Raw genomic sequence first — 22,085 nt, 5'->3', positions numbered from 1 at the left:
TCTCAAGTCTTCAGGCAGAGCTTGTTACACAATGGCTCACATCACTGTTCACCAAAAGTGCTACATTTGGCACGGACATCCCACAGCAGCAGCTGGCAGGAACTTCTGACACAGGTGACACTTCCAAGCCAGGTGTGAAGCCAGATTCCAGGCCACATGAGATGAAGAAAAGGAGTAAACAGGACACAGACACCTCCTGCAAGCAGCTGACCCTCAACTAATTGCAAGAGGAAAAAAATCTGTGGAAGAAATTCTGTTTCTTCAGGTCACAGGGAAAAGAAACCAAGAGATTCTTTAGTTTTAGTTTTAGTTTTCCAAGTAGAACACAGTATTGCCATGTGATCTAGACCAGCCAAAGCCTTCAAGGAGCAGTTGGGACAGGATTATGTGACACCAGGTCACCTTGCACTGCTGTCACCAGATGAACCTCGGGCTAACCCAGGTGTTTCCTGATTTTGTTTTAACATCCCTTGGATGTCACCTCGGGCAGAACATTGCTGTACTACAGCTCTCCATACTTGGCACCTTTTCAAAATTCACTCATTGCACTCAGCAAGAAGCTTTCTACTGATTGACTGTGGCTTTAGACACATTGCCAAGATTTTAGATCTTCTTAGGAAAAAACAATCTCTGGCAAACTGGTAGGGACAATAAAATCGGGAGAGGGAAAGCAAACCTGGGTTACCAGTGGGGCTTTTTACTGCCAGGTGGATGAATAGAATGTTTTCACAATATTTTGTAGTTCCTTTCCGGATCTTGTAACTAACATTGAAATCTTCAGCATTTCAAGCTGATTTGGTTTTATTGTTCTGAGACTGTGTCCCAGAGCTTTGTTTTTCTTTCACATTCCTCTCTGCAATCCCTCTGCCTGTGAGAGATCACCTGGACTCTTAAAATGTTAATTGTTTTGAAATTTGTAGGAAGCAGGTTTGGGCAGAAGGGCTCTGCCTTGTTGTAGCCTTTGTGCAGCAGGGATGGGTAAAAGGTAATAAACTACTGAGAGATGCAGCGTTTAAACAGGGGAGGAAAAAGAAACTTGGGAAAGGCTACCAGTCATTATCAGAAATGCCAAGTAAGGAAAGGCTTTTACAAATAATGAAGGTGAGAAGGTGACTGTAGAAGAGAAGCTGTGGATAAGCTGGAAGTGATCAAGGCCAGGGTGGATGGAGCTCTCAGCAACCTGCCCTAGTGGGAGGTGTCTCTGTCCAGGGCTGGGGGTTGGACCTGGATGATCTACGAGGATCCTTCCAACCTAAACTATTCCATGATGCTGTGAAATAATTCTAGCATAAAACCACCCACGGGCGCGATATTGGAGAGTTATTGGTTTACAGCTTTGACCACCAGAGAGAGCTCGTGCGACAGAATTCCCAACATCAGCCAAAACCAAAACCTGGGGGAAAACACCAATTCCTGCAGTTCTGGGATCATCTGAAAACAGGAGATAGGGACAGGGAAGGGAGGGGGAAAAAAGAACAGTCTGTGGGCCCTCAAAAAAGGAGACTTTTATGCAGCGGTCTGGCAGGAGTCAGAAAAATGATGAATTTTGCCCTAATAAAGTCTTGGTTGATTTGTTTGTTTGAGGTCTGTGAACACTGGACAGAACAGACACGTGTTCCTGCGGATATGATTTAACTCTCCTGCCGTCCTGGGCTCTCAACAAGGATCTGCAGCTTTTCAAACCCGTGAAAAAGCCATGGAAGTGCGTGTGCTATTCCTGCAGCTGGCCAGCAAAGCCCAGACATCACCACGGAAACCGGGACTGCCTTCCAAACGGATTAGGGCTCGCTCCTACCTCCAGTCCACCTGGGGAGAGAAAGAACAGCATCAGCAGAGGAAGGATGTTCATTTGTAAGGCTGAAATCAAGCACCTGGTGTTTTCTTATGGATTTGGTGAACCACAGGCTCCCCATCTGTAAAAGAGAATATTTTCTCACAGGGATATTGTGAAGGTTAGGACAGCCCTGGCTACCTGACACAATGGCAGGGTCTCATCCAGGAGACAGCTACAGGCCCTACAAAAAAGCAGGATATTGGGAGGCAGGGAGGAGCACAGCACCCTCACAGTCAGGGACAGCTGTGCTCTAACATTGTTTATGCAAGTGCTGCCACTGGGAGACGACACAGTTGAAAAAGCACATTCCTTTCTGTGAAAAAAAAAGCTCACAGAACTGAGCAGAGCTGGAGCAGAATTCTACACACATTGACAGATGTTACTCTGGGATTTAGGAGATCTTGGAGAACGATCTAAAAGGGGTAAATATTGCTTTGTTTCTTACAGATATAATTCTTAATTTGTGCGTGCCCACACACACAGTTCTTCTCTGGCACCAGTGGAACTTAAGCTGTTCCCTCTTGCAGACCTCTGTGGTAATTCAGTGAACTGCCCTGAATAAAATGAAACTTTTTATTTCACAGGGCTATTTTTAACCCAGAACAGCTCGTTGGCCCAATTCAGTTTGTAGTCCCATGAAAAGCAGCTGTGCTGGCACAGCTGTGGGGTGGGAAGATGTGGCTGGCAGGGAGGATGAGGACAGAAGCTGCTGGCACAGCCCTGAAGGAAAACACTGTGGGCGGCAGCCTTTAATGTACAGAATCACAGAATAGCCTGAGCTGGAAGGGACCCACCAGGATCATCCATTCCAACTCCTGGCCCTGCACAAATATCCCAACAGTCCCACCCTGTGCATCCCTGAGAGCACTGTCCAAATTCTCCTGGAGCTCTGGCAGCCTTGGGGCCGTTCCCATTCCCTGTGGAGCCTGTGCAGTGCCCCAGAACCCTCTGGGGAATAACCTTTTCCTAATATCCAACCTAATCCTCCCCTGACACAGCTGCTGCTCTTCCCTCGGGTTCTGTCCTGGTCACAGAGCAGAAGTTGGTGCTGCCCCTCAGGAGGATGCTGAAGACCACAACGAGGTCTGACCTCAGTCTCTTCTTCTCCAGGCTGAACAAACCTCAGTCCATTCTCATAAGACTTTCTCTCCAGACCCTTCCCCATCTTTGTAGCCTCCTCAGGCGAGGAATGGTGTGGGAAGGGACTGTCCCCCTGTGCTGAGCACTGGTAAGGCCACACTCGAGCTCTGTGTCCAGTTCTGGACCCCTCAGTTCAGGAAGGACATAGAGTAGCTGGAGCACGACCAGAGAAGGGAACAGAGCTGGAGAAGGATCTGGAGCACCAGGAGAGGCTGAGGGAGCCTGGAGAAAACGGGGGACCTTCTAGCTCTCCACAACTGCTGGAAACCAGGTTGGATCCAGGTGGGGGTCGGGCTCTGCTCCCAGGGAATAAGGGACAGGACAAGGGAAAACGGCCTCAAGCTGTGTCACGGGAGGTTTAGGCTGGACATCAGGAAGAACTTCTTCCCAGAAAAAGTCATTAGACATTGGAACGGGCTGCTCAGGGATGTGGCGGAGCCACCACGCTCGGAGGTGTTCAAGAAACGACCGGACTGGTGAAGAAGGTGGTGTTGGGGTCGGCCTGGGTGACTCCAGCGGTGTTTCCCGGCCCGGTCGATGCCGCCGTGCCGTGCCGTGCCGTGCCGTGCCGTGCCGTTCCCCACGGCGCGTTCCCGCCTCCCCCTCACAGCCCGCCCCGTCTCGCCCGCGCGGGGAGATGACGTCACGCCTCCAGCGTGCGGTCACGTCCGGTAGGTGAGGTCAGGCCCGGGGCCGCCATTTTGAGCGGCTCCGCGGGCGGCGGCGGCGGCGGCGGCGGCGGCGGCCGCGGGCGGGGGAGGAGCGCGGCCCCCATGGCCGGGCAGTTCGACTCCGAGGACCGGGCGAGCTGGTACTGGGGGCGGCTGAGCCGCGCCGAGGCCGTATCGCTGCTGCAGGGCCAGCGCCACGGCACCTTCCTGGTGCGCGACTCGGGCACCATCCCCGGCGACTTCGTGCTGTCCGTGTCCGAGAGCTCCCGCGTCTCGCACTACATCGTCAACAGCCTGGGGCCGGCGGGAGCCCGGCGGGCCGGCGGCGAGGGCCCCGGGGCCCCGGGTGAGTGACCCCCAGCGCCGGCGGTGCCCGCAGCCCCGGGCAGGGCAGCCGGGGCGGTGTTTGCGGGCGTGGGGCGCTTTGTGGTGGAGTCCAGCCGTGTTCCGGAGCTGGGGCCGCCCTGTCCGCACCTGTGCCACACCAAAGCCAGCGTCCTGCAGCTCCAGCCTCGCACCTCTTTGTTTCCGTAACCCCTCTTAGCGATAATTCCTAGATTTTTTTTTTTTTTTCCCGTGTCATCTCAGCCGCGAGGTGGTTCTTGTGGAAGTGTCATCCCCGAAGTGTGACTTCTGACAAGGCAGTTTTGTGTTATCAGCGAGGCTGAGTCCCAGTGGTGGGAACTCTTCAGGATGTAAAGACAGTGGTTTCTCTAAATCAGATCTGAAGTTCAGTTTCTTTCCTCTTGAAAGGAGAAGTTTGATATTATTTCTCATCAACTGAACATGTAGTGATGAAAACAACCCGTTTAAGTGTAACAGTTCAGGAGCAGAAGGTGCTGATTGTGCCGGAGGGAGAAGCTCTGTGATCGGCAGCATTTTTGCTGTTCAGTCCAACTAAACCCCAGCAGTGCAGAACCCTCGGATGTGTCAGAGCCTGCAGTCCAAAGGCAGGGCTGTCCCTGCTGAGGGAATTAGTGAAGTTGGTGCTGGAACTGCTCGAGTTTGGATATTAATCCTTGCAAAATGATGTGGATGTGTGATTGGCATCTCAGCAAGGAGCCACCTGATAATTGTTAATTATAGTAAACCTGTGTAATAAGAGATTTGGTGAACTTTTTTTGGCAGAAAGTAGACAGAGGCACTCTGGTGTGGGTCTATGGGCGGGATAAGAGACCAGTATTGGAAAGATGTAACAACACTTGTTTTATTTTTCAGTCTCTGCACAGAGTGCTTGACTAAAGAGATAATCTTAGAGAAACCAAAATTAGTGTCAGTAGGTTTTCACAGTCATACAGGGGAAGCATTTCAGACTGGAAGAATGGGGAAAGTCTAAATTCATCCTGTTTATCCCAGGAGCCTCCTGGAGCTGCACAGTGCACTCAGGTTACGGAGCTCCACAGGTGGAAGTTAGAGGTGGCTGAATTCAGCTGCAAGTGGAAGTTATTGCTGCTGTGGGGGGTCAGAATGTGGTGGGTTCCCTGTTGTTTCAGGTGTGTGCAGACAGGTTTGGTGCTGTAAGTGCTGACAAGGGTGGCTGGTGTTGTGTAGAGCAGAGTCAGTCACCAGGATGGTTTGTTGTGAATCCAACCTAATTGGATTTTAGAAACAGTAAAAAACACTGGGTCACGGGTATCTGCCACTTGCTTTTTGGGGAGCATTTTTTTTCTCATCTTTGGAAAAACAGTGGCATCACTTCAGCCATCCTGACTTTTTTCTTATATTACATCCTAAGCTCAGTAACATTTTGTGGCATTCTGTGGGCTGGCTCTGGTTAAAATCATGAAGTACCTTGTAATTCTCTTCTGTTTTAAAAGAGTAGCTGTGTAAGCTGGTGGCACAGTAGGCTTAATATATCTGAAAAAAGTATAATTATGTTTTGGTTGGTCTCCTTTTTGTTTGTCCCCTGGATGTTCTTGGGAGGGGTGATGCATCACCTCCTGCACTACAGACACTCCCACGCTGATTTTAGTAATTTTAATTTAATCGTGCCTCCATGCTGATAACTGCTGTCTTCACACTCCAACCAAAGAAAGTGCTGGGGAGGTTTATATTAAATTATACTTCAAGTGTAATTAAGGTGCTCTTTCAGAAAAAAAAAAAATAAGTGGGAGGTTGTTCTGCAGTGGAAGGGAGGTGAAAACATAAGTAAAAGATTGAAGATGATTTTGTGTTTGGGTAGGGAAGTTAATGCAGTAAAAAGAGTTAAATGTTTGCAAATTGTCCTGCTTGTTTATTGTGGCCAAGCTAAAACATCAGGAAAAACAAAATCGCTATATTTTAGTATGGTACAATTCTGTTAGCAATTTATTGTTTGGCAAATGCAGAGGTCTCTCTGGGAAATTTGAATATTCCAGGTTGGGTTCTTGGGTTGATTTTTGTTGGGCTCAGTGTCTGTGAAATTCCTGGCTGCTCTCAGGGGTTGGGAATCCTCAGCATAGAATGAATGAGATGAGGAGCTTTGTCTTCCCTAAAAATCACAATGTCATGAAAACATGATTATTTGATTTCTCAAGTATAAAGTAAACTTTGCAAACTCTTTGTTAAATTGAATTTTTGACTGGTGCTGCAGTTCCTAACTTCTTGCAGGTGATTTTTCAGAGCAACAAAGAAAAAGGAATTGAACAGAACTTTTTATGTCTTCCTGGAATGTTTTAAAGATGTTAAAAAAACAGGATAAATCAGTGAATTGTGGGAAAGAAAAACATTCTGTTTTAAGTGGAAATGGATCGTTTGTGATGAAGTATCACAGTTATGGCTAAAGAAATCCCAGACAAGACAAAGTGCTCCATGCAGGCTTTAGCATGGTGATGGACAGCAGAGGAAATATTAAATCTGTCATGTGTTTGCAATCTGACATGGGGGCTTGGGGTAAAAATGTGTGATATGCACTAAAAATGTCTGAAATACCTAAAGATGGAAATGTTCTCTCTTGAGAGTGCAGCATTATAAAGACAGAAGCTTTATAATGTTATTAAATTTACCTGTCTGAAGTAGGCAACCATGACAGATAAAATACAGAAATTGCTGTTTTCACCATTTATGAGTTTTAAGAACACGATTCTGAATGTAAATGCTTCTAAATCACTTCCATTGTGGCTGAACTTCCTGGACTCATGGAATCCTTACAGAATGATACCCACACTCTGCTCTGGATGAAGTGGCTTTAGGGATGTGTGAGCACAGTGGTTTAACTCTGATGCTTGAGTTTGGGTTGGTTTCTTTTTCATTTTTATATTGAGATCAAAATATATTTAAATGCAGACTAATTTCAACTTCAGAAAGTGCCTGTATTAGACATCTGCTCTTATCCTCTGGTGATCTGCAGAAATGAGTCTATGACTCCTGAGTGAATATTTTCCTGGTGTGCTCAGAGCTCTTCCACTCAATAGAGTTTTATGTTTTTATAGGCCGTTCATGGGATTTATTTGTTCTGCTCAGCACGGGTAGGAAGGTACTTGAGAACAAGGAAAAAAGGTGTCCCCGTGGGGGTGGGGGAAGCACAGGGACTGGAATGTGGTGCCTTCAGAGCCCAGTTCCCATATGCTCCAGGAGGAAGTGGCTTACATCACCGAGGTATCTCACTGGTGCCTTGTGTGATAAGAGCTGTGATAAGGCCCTAAACACACTCTGAATTGGGAAAGGGAGCCACCCTTACAGGACAAAACCAGATGCAAAAATAAAGACCTGTATTTCTGCGAAGGAAAAGCTTTCCAAAGCTTGGGAATAAAGAGAAAACTCCCTATTGACACTAAAAATTGGAGTGAAGAGAGAAATGCAAATCCCTTGAGATATCTGAGAAAGTGAGAAGTTCCTCTGTGGTTTCACCACCCACCCAATCAGTAGAATATTGGGTGGTTTATAGCTCTAATTCCCCAGTATCTGTACAATATTTAAAATATATACAAGCACCTTTTCCCAGACTGACACAAAGGCAGCACAGTGTCAGAGGGCTGTGATGAGAGAGAATGTGCATCATAAACAGAGAACTGATAAAAGCCAGGTTTGAAACTTTCCTCAGTTGTGGGACCCTTTGAATTTTAACTCTTTCCTCACTTTTGGGAGAGCAGGGGTTTTGTGGCATCCTGAGGTGACTGGAGTTAGGTTAGTAGAGATGGAGGATACTCAGCCCTTTGTGCTTCTCATTCATAAAGTCAGTCTTGCTCAGCTGAGCAGTGCTGGTGGTGGAGATACTTCCTGAGCAGCTCCTCTTCAGCAGTGCCAGGCTGCAGAAAGAGAATTTCCAGTGCTCAAGTGTCCCAACTTTCACAGGAAGTGACTAAAGTTCCTCCAGGATCTGGACTCACCTTCCCATGCTTGTGCTCCTCCCTGGGAGCCCTCCGAAGGTGTGCACACTGTGCTGCTCAGACTTGTGCCTTCAAGAGAAATCCCAGGATCACGAATGAAAACTGCTCTTATTCCCAAAAATACCCCACTCGCCTTTTTGCTGTAACTTTTTCTTGTGTTAGATTTTGCCTGAATTATTCCATTGGCCTGCAGGTATGAGCAGTGTTGCAGTTTAAACAAGAGGCTGAAGAATTCCTCTGAGCCTGAAATCTGTTAATCTCTGAATTTCATTATATCAGGCAATGACAAAACTTGTGAACCTGTAGAGAGTGGAATCATTTCCCCACTGCATGTGAGCATCACTTAATTTCTTGTAGCTGAACAAGAGTATCCACAAAAGCCTTAGACTGATGGAAAATTTTCCAATTGCTTGAGAAGGTGGAGTTGTATTTTATTTCCAATCTGCATTTTACCAACTGTGGCTTTGAACTATGTTGTCCTTTTTATGCCTGTTTTAGCTGAATGTTAGGAGTCTTCTATTTAAGTTCTCCAGACATTTGTGAGGTCACTGCCTTTATATTAATTGATGAATAATTTAGGTTAAGTTTGTAGATTGCTTGTTCTAGATCTTCTCAGATTTCTGTAGCTGCCTTACGTTTTTTTTAAAAGAAAAGCATCAGAAATGCACATGGTTTTCTGGCAGTGTGGTCTCTGTGAGAACAGCATCTCTCCTTTCTGGTGCTTTTCTCTCTGTCCCTTCAGGGAGTGCACTGATCTTTCTGATCCCAGAATTTGGAGGGTCTGTGTTGTTCAGCTGTGCAAAACACCTCTTAGGGTCTGATTTGCCAGGATACAGTACAGTGATTTCTGTCACTCCTTCCCTGTACATAATGTTCCAGAGGACTTTTCTTCTTAAAGTCCAACTTGTATTCAGGTACACTTGGCAGGTCCCTCAGGCTGTTGTGCATTAATTCAAGAGGGTGAGCGTGTTCCAAAGGAAAAAAAAAAAAAACAAAAAAAACAAAACAAGGACTTTACCAAATGCCTTGTTCATCCTGGTGAAGGTTGACCAGTCTGATGAATGTTACTGATGAACTGCTCGTTCTCTGTGATCTGTGAAGATTTTTCTGTGGATCCCTACATTGCTGAGACAGAGCTCAGCCCCTTGGCTGAGTCAGCTTGTAGCAGGTTTCACTGAGGTAAATTGATGTTTCAGGTTCTATTTCTGTCATGTGAAATAAGTTCCATGTCAGTGAACTTCCCTGAGATTGTCTTCTCCATATGGCTGCAAAGAACTTTGCTGCCCTGCTCTTAAAGTTCCCATGATTTTTTTTTCTCAAATGTCAAGCCTCGATCCTTTAAGGTGCACAGCTAAAATAGTGCAAAGTGTTTGCTCATGTTTCTGTCACCAGGTTGGTCTGAAAGCTGATGTATTTTCCACTTGATTTCCCACTTCTAACTCTAATGGAAGTGCAGCATTCCCCAGTTTTACACTGAGCTGTCCTGAAGTGGTGTGGGCATGTTGCCTGTCCAGCCAGAATTCATCTCCTGTGAGCCCACAGAGCTGACAATGCCAATGGGATGAAATTCCAGGGTTCTGGCCAAGTCTAGAGCTCTAAGTTACATCTCAGCAATGAAAGTTGAGGGGGTTTTGTATCCTCTGAGCACTACTCTTTGGGAGAATATGATGGACTCTTAAATCTCTTCCCATGCTGAGCTCACCTTTCTCACTGATAATTACATTAACTTCCTTTATCTCTTGGTGATGCCAGTTTGCAGGGGTTTTTTGCAGTTTTTCGAGGCTATTGCTTTTGGGATTTGGCTCACTGTGTTTGTATTAATTTCTTTTGAGAGCCTTTCAGGGCTCTTAAAGCATGCAAACGTGCATTTTCCAATGACTTAGTTCTGCTCCTTCGAATTTCCTTTAACCAGCTCCACTAACGCTCCTGTTCCTTCAGGATACTTCAGAACTCATTTCTTGGGTGTTTGTCTGTGTCGATCTTATTGAATCTGCCCTTTTCTCTGTTAGAACCCCTTTTTGCTCTTCTGAAAGAACTTGTTGTAACATTAGCTTTCCATGCTGACAGTGCTACTTTGCAGGGAGTTTTGGATCAGTGACAGCTTGAAAGATTCTGCTAGCTTTGTACTCCAGAGCTAAGGCTTGGGACTGTTAGATATTCCCTGCAGAGAAAACAGACTTGCAAAGTAAGCATCTCTTTCTTGCTAAAAGAGTTACTCATTAAAGTATAAATCTTTTCATCTGCACTCCCTTCCCCCAGCATTCCCCAGTTCTTCCCACAACTGATTGCATGGGGCAGGGTGGAAATAGAACATCATATGTGTGTTTTTCCCCAGCTGAGCCTGAAGAACATAAAGTGGAAAAAAAAAAAAGCACAGCACAGAGATTGGAAATGGATATTCTGCACTTTGATGCTTGTAATGGCTTGGATGTGAACATCATCTGTATTCCAGTGTGTTTGAGGTTTGGATTTATAGCTTAGGCTCCGTCTGACAAATGTGGCAAAGAAGCTACAGGACTTGAGATTCAAAGGCTGAGTCATACCTGTTATGAAAATATATGTTGTTGATTTGCATTGCATAGAATGGAGATAATTTTCATTACTGGTACCTTTTATCAAAATGAAAAATAACTTCATTTGCTCATTGACATCACTTGTTTGCTGCCGTGCAAAGCAGTTTTCTGTAGTGTCCATGCCTTTAACCCAAGATGTTACAACAGGTAAATCACCATTATTGCCATGTTGTTCTTTGGAAATAGATCTCAACAGCAGAAGAGAAATGGTACCAAATTTTACTTCCTATATTTACAGTTTAAAACAGGAGAATTGTACAGGCTCCTGAGAAACCCTGATCTACTGAACGTTTTTATGTTGGGTCCATATAACATTGAAAGAAACAAAGATATTTTTATCCTAACTCGGGAAGTTTGGCAGTTCTAAAGAATTTCTCTTTTCCTTCCTTGACAAAATCTTTCTTAAAAAAAATGTACTCGTGATCATGATAGTGCTGCCTTTGATTGAAAATGCTCAGAAAAGCTGAATATGATGTCAAGGTGATCAAATTTGGTGTCAAAATACTTCTGTTTAAATGTATTTGTCTCCTCAAATGTTTGATTTATAGTTTTAATGCTCCCTTTGACATGTCGCCTTCTCTTTCCAGGGTCGAATCCCACCAGGTTTCGAATAGGTGACCAAGAGTTTGATTCTTTGCCATCTTTACTGGAATTCTACAAAATCCACTATTTGGACACTACAACCTTGATAGAACCTGTGTCTCGCTCGAGGCAGAATAGCGGGGTCATCCTCAGGCAGGAGGAGGCCGAGTATGTGCGGGCACTCTTTGACTTTAATGGCAATGACGAGGAAGACCTGCCCTTTAAGAAAGGAGACATACTGAGAATCCGGGATAAGCCTGAAGAGCAATGGTGGAACGCAGAAGACAGCGAAGGGAAGAGGGGAATGATTCCCGTTCCTTACGTCGAGAAGTATAGACCTTCCTCTGCTTCAGTCCCCACTCTGATTGGAGGTAACCAGGATAGTTCCCACCCACAACCACTGGGTGGGCCGGAGCCAGGGCCCTATGCCCAGCCCAGCATCAACACTCCGCTCCCTAACCTTCAGAATGGCCCTATTTATGCCCGGGTTATCCAGAAGCGAGTCCCTAATGCCTACGACAAGACAGCCTTGGCTTTGGAGGTACATAATGGGCAAAACTTAGAAGGAAGAGATCTGTTCAAGGGATTTTTTTTTTTCCCTTTCGCTCATGTGGTAGTTTTTGGAGGAATGAGAAAGGGAAAAGATTTGTAATACTGGTTTTACGTTGTGATTAATAAGTTATAGATAAAATGAGTGACTGTAGTCACTTGTAAATTAGATTATTGTTGATTATTATTAGGTTACTGAACCAGTATTGTGTCTGTTGTCAACCATCACTAACATAAGTGTTTCCCCATCCATGTTTTCAGTTTATTATGGGGGGGAGGGAGAGGGAGCAGCTCATAAATTGTGTGTCTGAACCTGTGTGTGCTGTTGTGTGCCTCACCACAATCTGTACAAGGTGTGCTGGGTTGTTTGTTGGTTTGTGTTGTGTTGGGTATTTTTTTTCTCCCCAATGTGTCAGCAGTTTTAAAGCAATCAGTGGAAACATTGATACACTTTGAAATTACCTGGACTGAGATGATGATCACACAGAAAATTTAATTGTATCATCACCTCAAGCAGATTACTTTGGGTTTAGCTTTGAGGCAGGAGCATTTTACAGTTTACATCACAGCTGGTTAGGTCTGGTATAAAGCAGTGATTGATGGAGTAGGGTTTGTAGTAAAGCACTGAGTTTTCCCCAGGTTGATTCACTTCCTGACAGGATCAAGTGATTGCACAGGCCCTTTTTGATTTGTCTTTTTTCCTCTGAAAAAGGTGACTGGAGTGCTCTATCTCTCCACATCAGATAGTTCTCCCCCAAATTACATTTGAGGAAATCGAGACTAAGGTATTCCCCATGGCAAACCTTTGCCTTAGGATATGTAAATTGTAGTCTTTAATCTAGGCTTTCTTTGAGCTAGAGGCTCTGGAATTTCCTGATACCTAATTGACTTCCTGTTTATATAACATTTTAAGTACTTGGGGAAAAACAGTTTCTGTGCTGAGTCAGAGCATCTCCTCTTCACTCTCAAATACTTTGTGTAATTGTGCATAGCACAAGAGGCACTCCAGGACTTCAGTGATCTGGCAGCTGTAGGTGGTGTCTGCTACAGAACTGGGAGATGCAGCACATGCTGCAGATGGATAATTGATGTGCAGCCTGGCAGATGTGAGTTCTTTCCCATGTAGGTAGTAAATATACTCTTGAGTTGCTACACATTCTGTTATAGGTCTGAGTATTTTTAGGTTGAGAAGCAGGTATGGAAATCTTATGTAAACTCACCAGATTTTGGGGAAATGTGAGGATTTTTACCCTTCAAACTCTCATAAAATGCTGTCTCTTTCCCTTTTTCTCACTCTTTCCACCCAGTTACCTCCTGGAGCTCGGGAATATTCCTGAATTCAGGCTGTTGTAATTACCAGATGGTAGATTGGATGCTGTTGTGGCATATTTAGCAAAACCTTTTGGTTTTCTTTCTGAATTTTGCATTCTCTTAAGCCTTAACTTCACACTTTATTCCACCAAAGAGCCCCACAGTGCTGCCCAGTGCAGGATTTGGGAGCACGGAGTGAAATAGGGAGAGTGAGGAAATGCTGCTAATCCAGGCCATAAGCAACTTAGAGTGAAAGGAAATGCTTTCCACGCTGGGGATCAGCTTTGTGAGTGCCAGGGCTGATCTTAGGTTAGTTCAGTCCTCTTCACCAAAACTCACATGATCTGGGCAGGAGTGCTGTGCTGTGGGAAGAGCACTTTTGTGGGTAACACCTCTCTTTTCTCAGCTGCCTTACACCTCCAGTGTCTTCTACAAACTGATGGGAAAGTCTGAGTAGCTGAAGTGTTTGGGAGGGGCAGCTGAGAAGTGTCAGCTCAGCTTGACACTCCTGTGACCACAGGAAATTTCTGGGGTCCAGAAATGGGCTTTTTGGGCCTCTTAAAGCTACTTAAATAATTATCAGTTGGCCCTCTTGGTTAGGGTGTTATATTCTGTCTTGCTCTCCATTTCAGAAATGCAATGGCAGTGGTGGTTCTTTATTCTGTATGTAATATTGTAAACTTTTAGTTTTAAAAAGTGAGTCATTTATCACTGCTTCTAGTGGCCTTCAAAGCTTTGCAGCTTTTATCACTTCCAATCACAATGTTTCTAACTTGCTTTCAATGTCTGTACAGGATAAAAAGCAATATGCACTTCATTTTCTCCCAAGTTTTTCTCCATCCTGTCTATCAAAGTGCTGTTTCTTGTTGTCTCCTTTTTCCACATTCCCTTTCACTTCATGGCGTTCCTTCTCTGTTTATTTAGAGATCTCTTTCTTAGATAACTTAGTAGAGAGCATTATGTAAATCTTATCAGACCATTTTTGCCCAGACCTCTTTATAAATACAGCAAGTGGGATTCTTTCCAAATGAAAGCTCTTATCCTTAAATCTGGCAATATTCATGGGAGGGGGTGGATCCCACTGTTTCTCTTAGAAAAATAGATTCTTAACATCAAACAGTTTTTGCCCAAACTGCAAACAGAATATCTGTGCTGTTCTGTTATTTTAAGCCTGACATGCTTTTGAAGAGTTCAAGGAAGGAGGATTAGAGCAGGTGATGTTCTAATAAAGTCTGTGCTCTATTATGGAAAAAAGATTCAGCAGGAGAAGTTGATATTTGTTTTGCATGTAACTGGACCTATGCAAGGAGTTTTCAGTCTGTTTTAAGAGAAAATAGAGGAGAAAAAGGGAAGATCTGTGTGGTGAATAACTCTGAGATCGATCGATTTATTTTTTTTCTTTGTAACAGTAGCAGAACTCTGCCACCTTGACCTCACCAAAGAGGAGTACTTGGAATAAAACCACAGCATACAGAAGTCTTCACTTGAACCTTCAGTTTTGCTTTGAAGCATATGGGGTATATTTAGTTTTAAAACTTCTGATGAAGACTGAGACAAACCTGGCTTTCTAGCAGGGTACAGTGTTGTTCCTGAGGTGCTGTGCTTGGTGGGATGATGCACTATGGACTAATGTTGCCATAAATCAATGCTAAAAGTGAGGAGAATTCACAGACAGCATCCACTGCTAGCCTAAAGGTTTTAAAATTTCACCACTTGTAATAATAAGAAATTTTTGGAAAGGTTCTCTGTATTGTCTTCAGGAGAGTGGTTGAACTATGGCTTCAGAGGCAGAGGTTTGAAGCAGATCTAGAAAGATCTTTCAGTTAGTCAGGATCTAATGGAGCCATTTGTGAAATGGTCCCTGTTTGCTTAAAATTAGTCCTGCTTTGACAGATGTAAAGATATATATATATATAAAAGAATTAATGAGAAGGTTTGTATATATAAATGAAATGGAAATGAAAAATTGCATCAGTATGTCTGCTAAATGAAATTACTGTACTGGCAAAAGAGGAATGTTTAACCTCAGAGGTCTCTCCTCATTTAACAATTACTGAAATGCAGCTTTCAAGTGTAGCTCTGTATAGTGAGGGGAATTCTTAATTGAGTGTCCCTTGGCTGCAGTGACCCTGAAACACCCCTGGAAACCAAAATCCAGCTACAGGATGCTCTGGGAGCCAGGCAGTTTCACAAGCATCCCATACTGTAACTCACTGTCATTGCTCATTGAACCCACCTTTTGCAGGTGAGTTTATTGTATGGCATCCAAGAGAAACCCTAATTAACACTAATTAGGCTGTGAGAGCAGAGCAGAGGCCAGCAGTCTTAAGACAGCAAACTTCAGTGTAAGTTGTGCTTTTCCCTTCCCAGTGGGTTGGAGGTTAAACACTGTTCTGGTGAAGGCTGATCTGTGGATTATAACCAGGTCTGAAGCAGTTTCAAGTTATCTGGGACATTGTTTTGGTTAATGGCTGTGATTAGGAAATCAGATTTTCTACTTCTAGTATTGTCACATTGAAATCTTACCCTTGTTAAATTATAGCTGATGTATTGTTTTGGTCAGCAGAGTATTTTTGTTGGTACAACCCCCCAGTGGTTATTAGCAGTAGTAAAATTATACAAACTGTATGATTAAATTCCTAAAGAGCTGAAGCTTGCATCCAGTACTGGAGGAAGGCTTCCTTTTGCCTGTAGCTAATACATAAGAGGATTTTCTTCAAAATATGATTCATTAAAATGTCTATACTAATGACTACAAAAGGCAAAAATAAAGCTACAGCAAGAGTCCCTATGGGCCTCTCATTACCAGATAAGTAATCATGAGAGGTATGGGAAGCTTAATTAAATGTCTATGAAAGGGGTTGAATTTATGAACTGATAAAAGCTGTTCTGGCAAAAGATTGCAAGTGATTAAAACCTGTAAAGTTAATGGAGATTGGTAACATCTGAAATTGTTTTTCTTGTTCTTTGTTGGCTGCCCAGAAAGTGCAAATAATGAGGTTGTGTTTTGGATGGATTTGGGACACAGTGATGAGCATCTGTGTAAACTAGAACTCTATATTCAGTGAATTTCTGCATGAAATGCAGCGAGGCCTTTGGCCACACCTTCAGAGTTTATTTACAGTATTAGTGAAAGAAAATACAGTGTATCTATCCCAAAAGCATCCCCCATCTGTGATGTGGGAAGAATTCTAAAAACTGTTGTACGTTACTCATAAATCCAGGTTATTGATAAAATTCTGCAGAGGGGTAGGAATGGGTAGGCAGCTTTTCAGTGGTGCATTCATTAACTCTCCAGTGAGTGTCTTTACAATGTAAATTGTGCTTCCTCAGGTTGTGTAAGTGCCACTTAATTGAAGTACCCTTAAATATGAAACAGAGTTGGGGGCTGATCAGACCTGGACTTGTGTCCTGATTTGAACCACCTGCACAGCCCTGGGCAGTGCCTGCTGTGCAGTTTGTCCCTGTGTCACAGGGGGTTGATAGATGTTGCCTTTGAAGTTGGTGCTGGCAATATTAGGGGGGACATTAGGAGATGTATCCTGGGCAAGAGGGAGAGGGCATCAGTTGTCTTTACTATTCCCATGAGTGCTGGACTTGGTTGGACTTGATGACCCTAAAGATCTTCTCCAACCTAAACAATTCTGTGATTCTCTAAGAAATCCATGCTGGGAAAGACTGAAATTCTGAAAGGCTTTGCCTTTGGTAGTGGCTGACTCTGGATGCCCAGAGCAAGAACAGAGCAGCCTTATGGCACTTCTTATACACCTGTTATAATCTGTGAAGAGAGAGAGATCCTCCACTTCCCTTGAAAAGTGGAATTTCAAAACTAAGGATCAGTTGAGCTTGCAGATGAGTGTCCACTTGGTCCAGGTGCAAGCCTTCCCTGCTTTATGAGGCTCTGGGTGGAGTCCCAGCAGTGTGCAGGCCTCTGTCAGCCCAGCGAGGCACATTTATCAGGATAGCACCTGATGACAGGTCCCAAGACCACTTGGGAAGATTGGCTTTGGATTGCTGCCTCTTGAGGTAGTTCTCACCTGGTCTAGGCACATTTCTTTATATCCTTTGTTGGAGTGAATGGCGTTGGGGGCAGGCTGGTGTCTCAGACACCGAAGTCCTGGTGTCAGGACTGAAGCTGCTTTTTATAGATGTGTATCTGGTGCACGTGGGTGACAGCACACCAAGGGAGGGGTGGCAGCTCATCCTCGCTGTGTTTCTGGGTTGTAACTTGTGCATTTCTTACCCCACAGGTCGGTGAGCTGGTAAAGGTCACAAAGATTAACGTGAGTGGTCAGTGGGAAGGAGAATGTAATGGCAGACGTGGCCACTTTCCATTCACACACGTCCGTCTGCTGGATCAACAGAATCCTGACGAGGACTTCAGCTGAGTGTGGCTCAACAGTTGCTCTTACAGATGGGAACAATCTCAACGTGTTTTTATTGCAGATGCCATCAAGACTAAGCTCGGACCGACGCTGCAAGCAGTACTGCTTGGATAAGCATTCTGATAACCTGCAAACCCCTGGGACTCAACACCACCATTCCTTAAGCAAGGGTCATGTAATTCAGGGTACGACAGTAGAAAACTCGTGTGTCCAGTGGCAGAACTAGGCCATGATTATAGGTTGTAATGCCTGCTTATGTCCATGTGCACGGCAGCCTGGACCTGGCCAGCAGCAGCAGCTGGAGAAAGCAGTGCTCTAGATGTTCAGAGAACATTTATAGCTCTCTCCGGGCCCATTGCTTATGTTGCTTCTTCCTCAGGCAATGAACATCAACCGTAGACAATTCAATACCTTGATAGAAATTTCAGATTTTTCCTGGAGCTCTCTCCGTGTGTGTTTCCGTGCCGGGTTCTGTGCCCTGGCAGGGCTCTGCATGGTCAGTTCACTGTGCACAGCACAGGCTGGTGCAGGGCCCCTGGGAACAGCCTTGTGATTTACAGATCCTTACCATTCCCATGGTAAATGACAGATCCAATCAACCTCAGAATTCTAGAAGCTTATGGACACTAGATTGATTTCTTCAGTACTGTTGATGCTTCAAACATAGCAGCTGATTTTAATTTAAGATTTTTATTAACACACAGTATCTCCTTTTATCCACAAATACAAGGCTTATGGAAGTGTAAACCTCCATATCAGTGCTGAAAATTACGTGCATAGCACTTTAATATGTAGCTTTAAAGCAGTGTTTGATTCACTAAATAATACTAAAATATTGACACTGCTTTCCAATAAAATTAAATTGTGTAGGGCTAGTTTAATTTTTCTAGAATTCTTCAATATTGTACAATACTGTTACAGTACAAATCAGTGTCAAACACAGTGAACTGACAAACCAAATATTAGTTTTATTTTAAAGACACTCTGGGGACTCTTCTGGTTTAATTCCCATCTGTAAAATATTTGATAGCGGATTCATGAGGATTTTATTTTTAATAAACTAATGGAAAATAATTGTGTGCTTCTGGATTGATTCTCAAAAGGCATAATAGAGTAAATATGGCTTCCTAGCTCATGATGAAAATCAGTGCATTGAGTAGGCAGTATTATGCACTGCTCGATGGTTGTTTTTTAGTCTGTTCTTCTAATTATCTGGTTTTCTCTAATATAAATCAGAATGGATTTAGTAAGTTTTGTAAACTGAAATTAAACACTGAAGTAACTCTCCCTTGCCTGTACCCTGGGTTGTTTTCCAAGGACAGCACTCTGGTGACCAAACTAAATTTTGTAACTTTGACTACAGTATAATCCATGCAGAAGGGTTTTTTCTAAATAGCATCAAGCTGAAACTGTTGGGTTTGGTTGCTTCAAACCCGTGTGACCCCAATGGCTCGTGGGTCGCACGTGCTGCAAAGGCCTTTGCTGCGAGGCACTGACCCTACAACAATACTGGTAACACTTTACCTCAGAACTCTGTAACATGCTGGAAATTATAATATTTCTGTTCTATTTAAGTACTAGTTGTTTTACTTCAAAACTAATCCATCTGCAAGTCTGAGTAATGTTCAGGTTATGGGCACTCATTAATTCTGTGGACTAATGTTAATCACACTTGTCCATCACCAGTCTCATGAGCACTACTGAGGATTATTATCAAAAACTGACAGCAGGGACAGTGGGGTAAGGATGGAAACAAGGAATTGCAGCTCTGTTCTACCTTGGATTGCTGTTCTGGTTAGGGTGATGTGCCAGTGATTGTGGGAGCTCTTCTAGCTTAGTACAAAATTTACTTTGAGGGGAAAAAAAAATTGAGAAATTAACTCTAGGTTCTGTAACTCCTCAGATTCTTTAAGGCTGATTTATATTTTTCCTCTGATGTTGATATTCACTGTAACTGTTTGGAGGGTTTTGTTCAATAGCTGCACTCTAAATAACAGACATAATACTGAGTTTTTCAGTTGCCCATATATGCTTATATTTTTCTTCACATATTGCAAAAGAAACATAATAAACAGTATGTCCTTAGAGTGACACTGTTCTGAAGTATTTTTGCCAACTGCAGTTAATGAAAGCCCATATATTTGTACCTTTCCAATCAGGAATTAAGATACCAAAAGAACATTTTTTTGGAAGTTTTATTATGCAAACCTTGCCTTTTTAATACAAAAGACGTGAATTTAATTAACTAGCAAATACCCTGCAAACTTTGTAGATGTGGTTTTATTAAGACTGTATAAATTGTGAATATTTGTACACTTTGAAAGAGCAAAATGAAGAAACTAGAGGAGTCTTAATAGCTGCTGTTACACTAGAATCCCAAGTTCTTGTCAAGCAGTTTTTTTAGCTGATACATTAATGCAACTGTTCTCCACCCTTCGGTTCTAGGCTGAAATGTGATTTTGTTTCATAGGTGATAGAAATGAGTATCTTTGCATTTGGACAAAACAGACATTTCAACTTGTCAGGCTCCTCAAGGCAAATAGGTAGAACCTATGTCCATGAACATGTAGATGAAATCCTTTTGTGGCCTTTGTTTATCCTCTCCTGTTTGTTCCCTCTCTTTTCCCTGATGCGTGCAAAAAAATCATTGCTCAGAATGTTGGTCACAATCTTTTGTCTCTTCCTTGGCTGTGGTTTTGGTCTCTTGTGCATAGGCAGGTGTTAGAACTAGAATAATCATTTCTAGAAATACACCATGAAAGCAGAATGCTCAATTACACTGTGTTCTTCTGGTGCATTTACACGTTATATCACACTAAAAATTACAACTGGCTGCTATGGTTTTTTAATATATATTTCATTTTGGTAAGCCCCAGCCTTTTTACTAATATATGACCTGGTTAAATCTTGTTAATCTGTTTGAATTGTATTTGTTAATAATGCAAATATTTCTAATCATCCTTAAAACACTTCCTTTTTGTTAATGGTTTTGGGGAAGGATTCTAACCAAACCTGTTTGAAGAAAAATATGAACATGTGCCATTGTATTATAACACTATCCACTTTCTTGACAGTTTAAAGTCCTTTTTTATTTTTTTTTTTGTAGCATGTAATGTATATGTTCATAGTACGTGAAGTAAATAAAAGTATAGCCAAAACTTTGACTCAGAGTCCTTCTCAATCAGTTATTGGAGTATTTGCATTTAGTAATTAAAAATAGAGGGGGTATGGCCACTTTTAATTGCCCATGTTAGTATGAAAATAATTAAACACAGCACTACAGAAGTAAGACAAACCAAGGTACCTAAGTTAACCTATCAAACAATAAAATAGGCTTTATTTGAAAGAAGGTGACTTTCTGTAATTAAATGAGTCAAGGGGTTGGGTTGGGGAAATGCATATTCTCATTTCAAAAAGAAACTTGTGAGGAATGTTGAGATTTTGTGGCTCTTGCTCTTAATTCTACCTGCACAAGTCAGGGAATAGTCTCTGGGGATTGTTTGGATGGGGTGTTTGGGAAGATAAAAAGCTGTTTATATATTCTTAGGAATATCAGTGAAAACAAAGTTACACAAATGAATAGCAGCAAGAATCTCGTGCAGCAGTCTACAAATGGCTGGGAAGAGCTGTTTTTATGTGTGATGGTGTGAGAGCACTAATTCAGTGAGAGGCCGAGGTGTGCAGGGGCTGTCAAGGGCTGAAGGACACAAAATCAGGAGCAGAATCCCACGGGGGGGCAACATTTGTAACATCAACCTGCATTAAAGGTACTTTGGCCACACTATTCCTTGAAAACTCCAAGGGGACCTTAGGCCCCAAGGATAAGAATCTTGGTGTGTCTCTACACAGTAAAGATTATTCTATCAGCTCCAGATGGAAAAAAAAACTTAAATTTTCATAGGTGGAAACCCCCAGCTTTGCTCCAGTGCTCACCCAGTGCAGAGCTGCAATCCAAGGGTGCCTTTCAATGAGATCAGCTGAAATTCCAGAGCTCCCTGCAGCCCAAAGGAAGAAGCTGTGCCTGCCCTTCCCCAGAGCCCTGCCAGGCATCCCCTCTGGCTTCACCTTGTCCTGGTGGAGCTCATGCAGAAAGCTGCTTTTCCTTTTCCATTCCCTCTCCTTCCCGCTGTGGGTTTTGGCTGCAGCAGTGGTTGAATGAATTCATGTGAAAGTTCAGGGGGCAAAGGACAAGCGAGGATTGCATCAGCAAATTGTGCTGTATTTCCTTGGATTAGGCTGTTTATTCCTCATGCTTTGCCAAATCCCTGACCAATTTCCAAATATCTGAATGCCATCTGTATTGAGTGCATTCAAAAGAATTTAAAGTATTTAGACAATACACTATTATTCAGCATAAGTACCAAGAATGCACCTCACTTCTGGCAATTAAATCTGCTTGGAGTGTCCTGATTTATTGATATTATTGAACTCTCTGAGGCAACCTGAGTGCCTGCTAACACGAGGATCACAGAAAAATTCCTAAATCGATCCAAATCTAATTTATTGTGCACAGCTCCCCAAGTCTCTGCTGAAAAATAGACTTTTTTGGTCGATAAACTGCAGAACTGATTTGCAAGTCTTAAAATTTTGCACGGAGATAGTGACTTGCACTACTGGGACCTTTTGAGTGCCTAACTTTGTATCATGTATTTACCAGCAATTCAGAAGTAAATGTTTACAATTATTCCCAATTTCAGCAAAATCAGCATTTTCTAATCTTATTTCAAATAAAT

The 22,085-nt window shown here is 43.2% G+C and overlaps 1 protein-coding gene across 3 annotated transcripts; it reads left to right on the top strand.

The window, feature by feature from the left end:
- The first annotated feature begins 3,722 nt into the window (after positions 1 to 3,722).
- CRK (CRK proto-oncogene, adaptor protein) lies at positions 3,723 to 20,516 on the top strand. 3 transcript variants are annotated; one of them, XM_083875051.1, is made up of 3 exons: positions 3,723 to 3,991; positions 11,113 to 11,648; positions 17,218 to 20,516. In XM_083875051.1, exons 1-3 carry the CDS (start codon positions 3,748 to 3,750, stop codon positions 17,353 to 17,355), a joined length of 918 nt encoding a protein of 305 aa, XP_083731177.1. In that variant the 5' UTR covers positions 3,723 to 3,747; the 3' UTR covers positions 17,356 to 20,516. The 3 variants fall into 3 exon arrangements, with proteins under 3 accessions (XP_083731177.1, XP_083731179.1, XP_083731178.1); XM_083875053.1 differs by having other exon boundaries at positions 11,113 to 11,478; positions 17,218 to 17,335; XM_083875052.1 differs by lacking the exon at positions 3,723 to 3,991 and adding an exon at positions 10,245 to 10,672.
- The last annotated feature ends 1,569 nt before the right edge of the window (positions 20,517 to 22,085 follow it).

The sequence above is a fragment of the Zosterops lateralis genome (assembly GCF_965231275.1).
Source record: "Zosterops lateralis genome assembly, chromosome: 19".
Taxonomy (NCBI): domain Eukaryota; kingdom Metazoa; phylum Chordata; class Aves; order Passeriformes; family Zosteropidae; genus Zosterops; species Zosterops lateralis.
The sequence above is the reverse complement of the archived record's forward strand: the minus strand, read 5'-3'. Positions and strand labels throughout refer to the sequence as shown.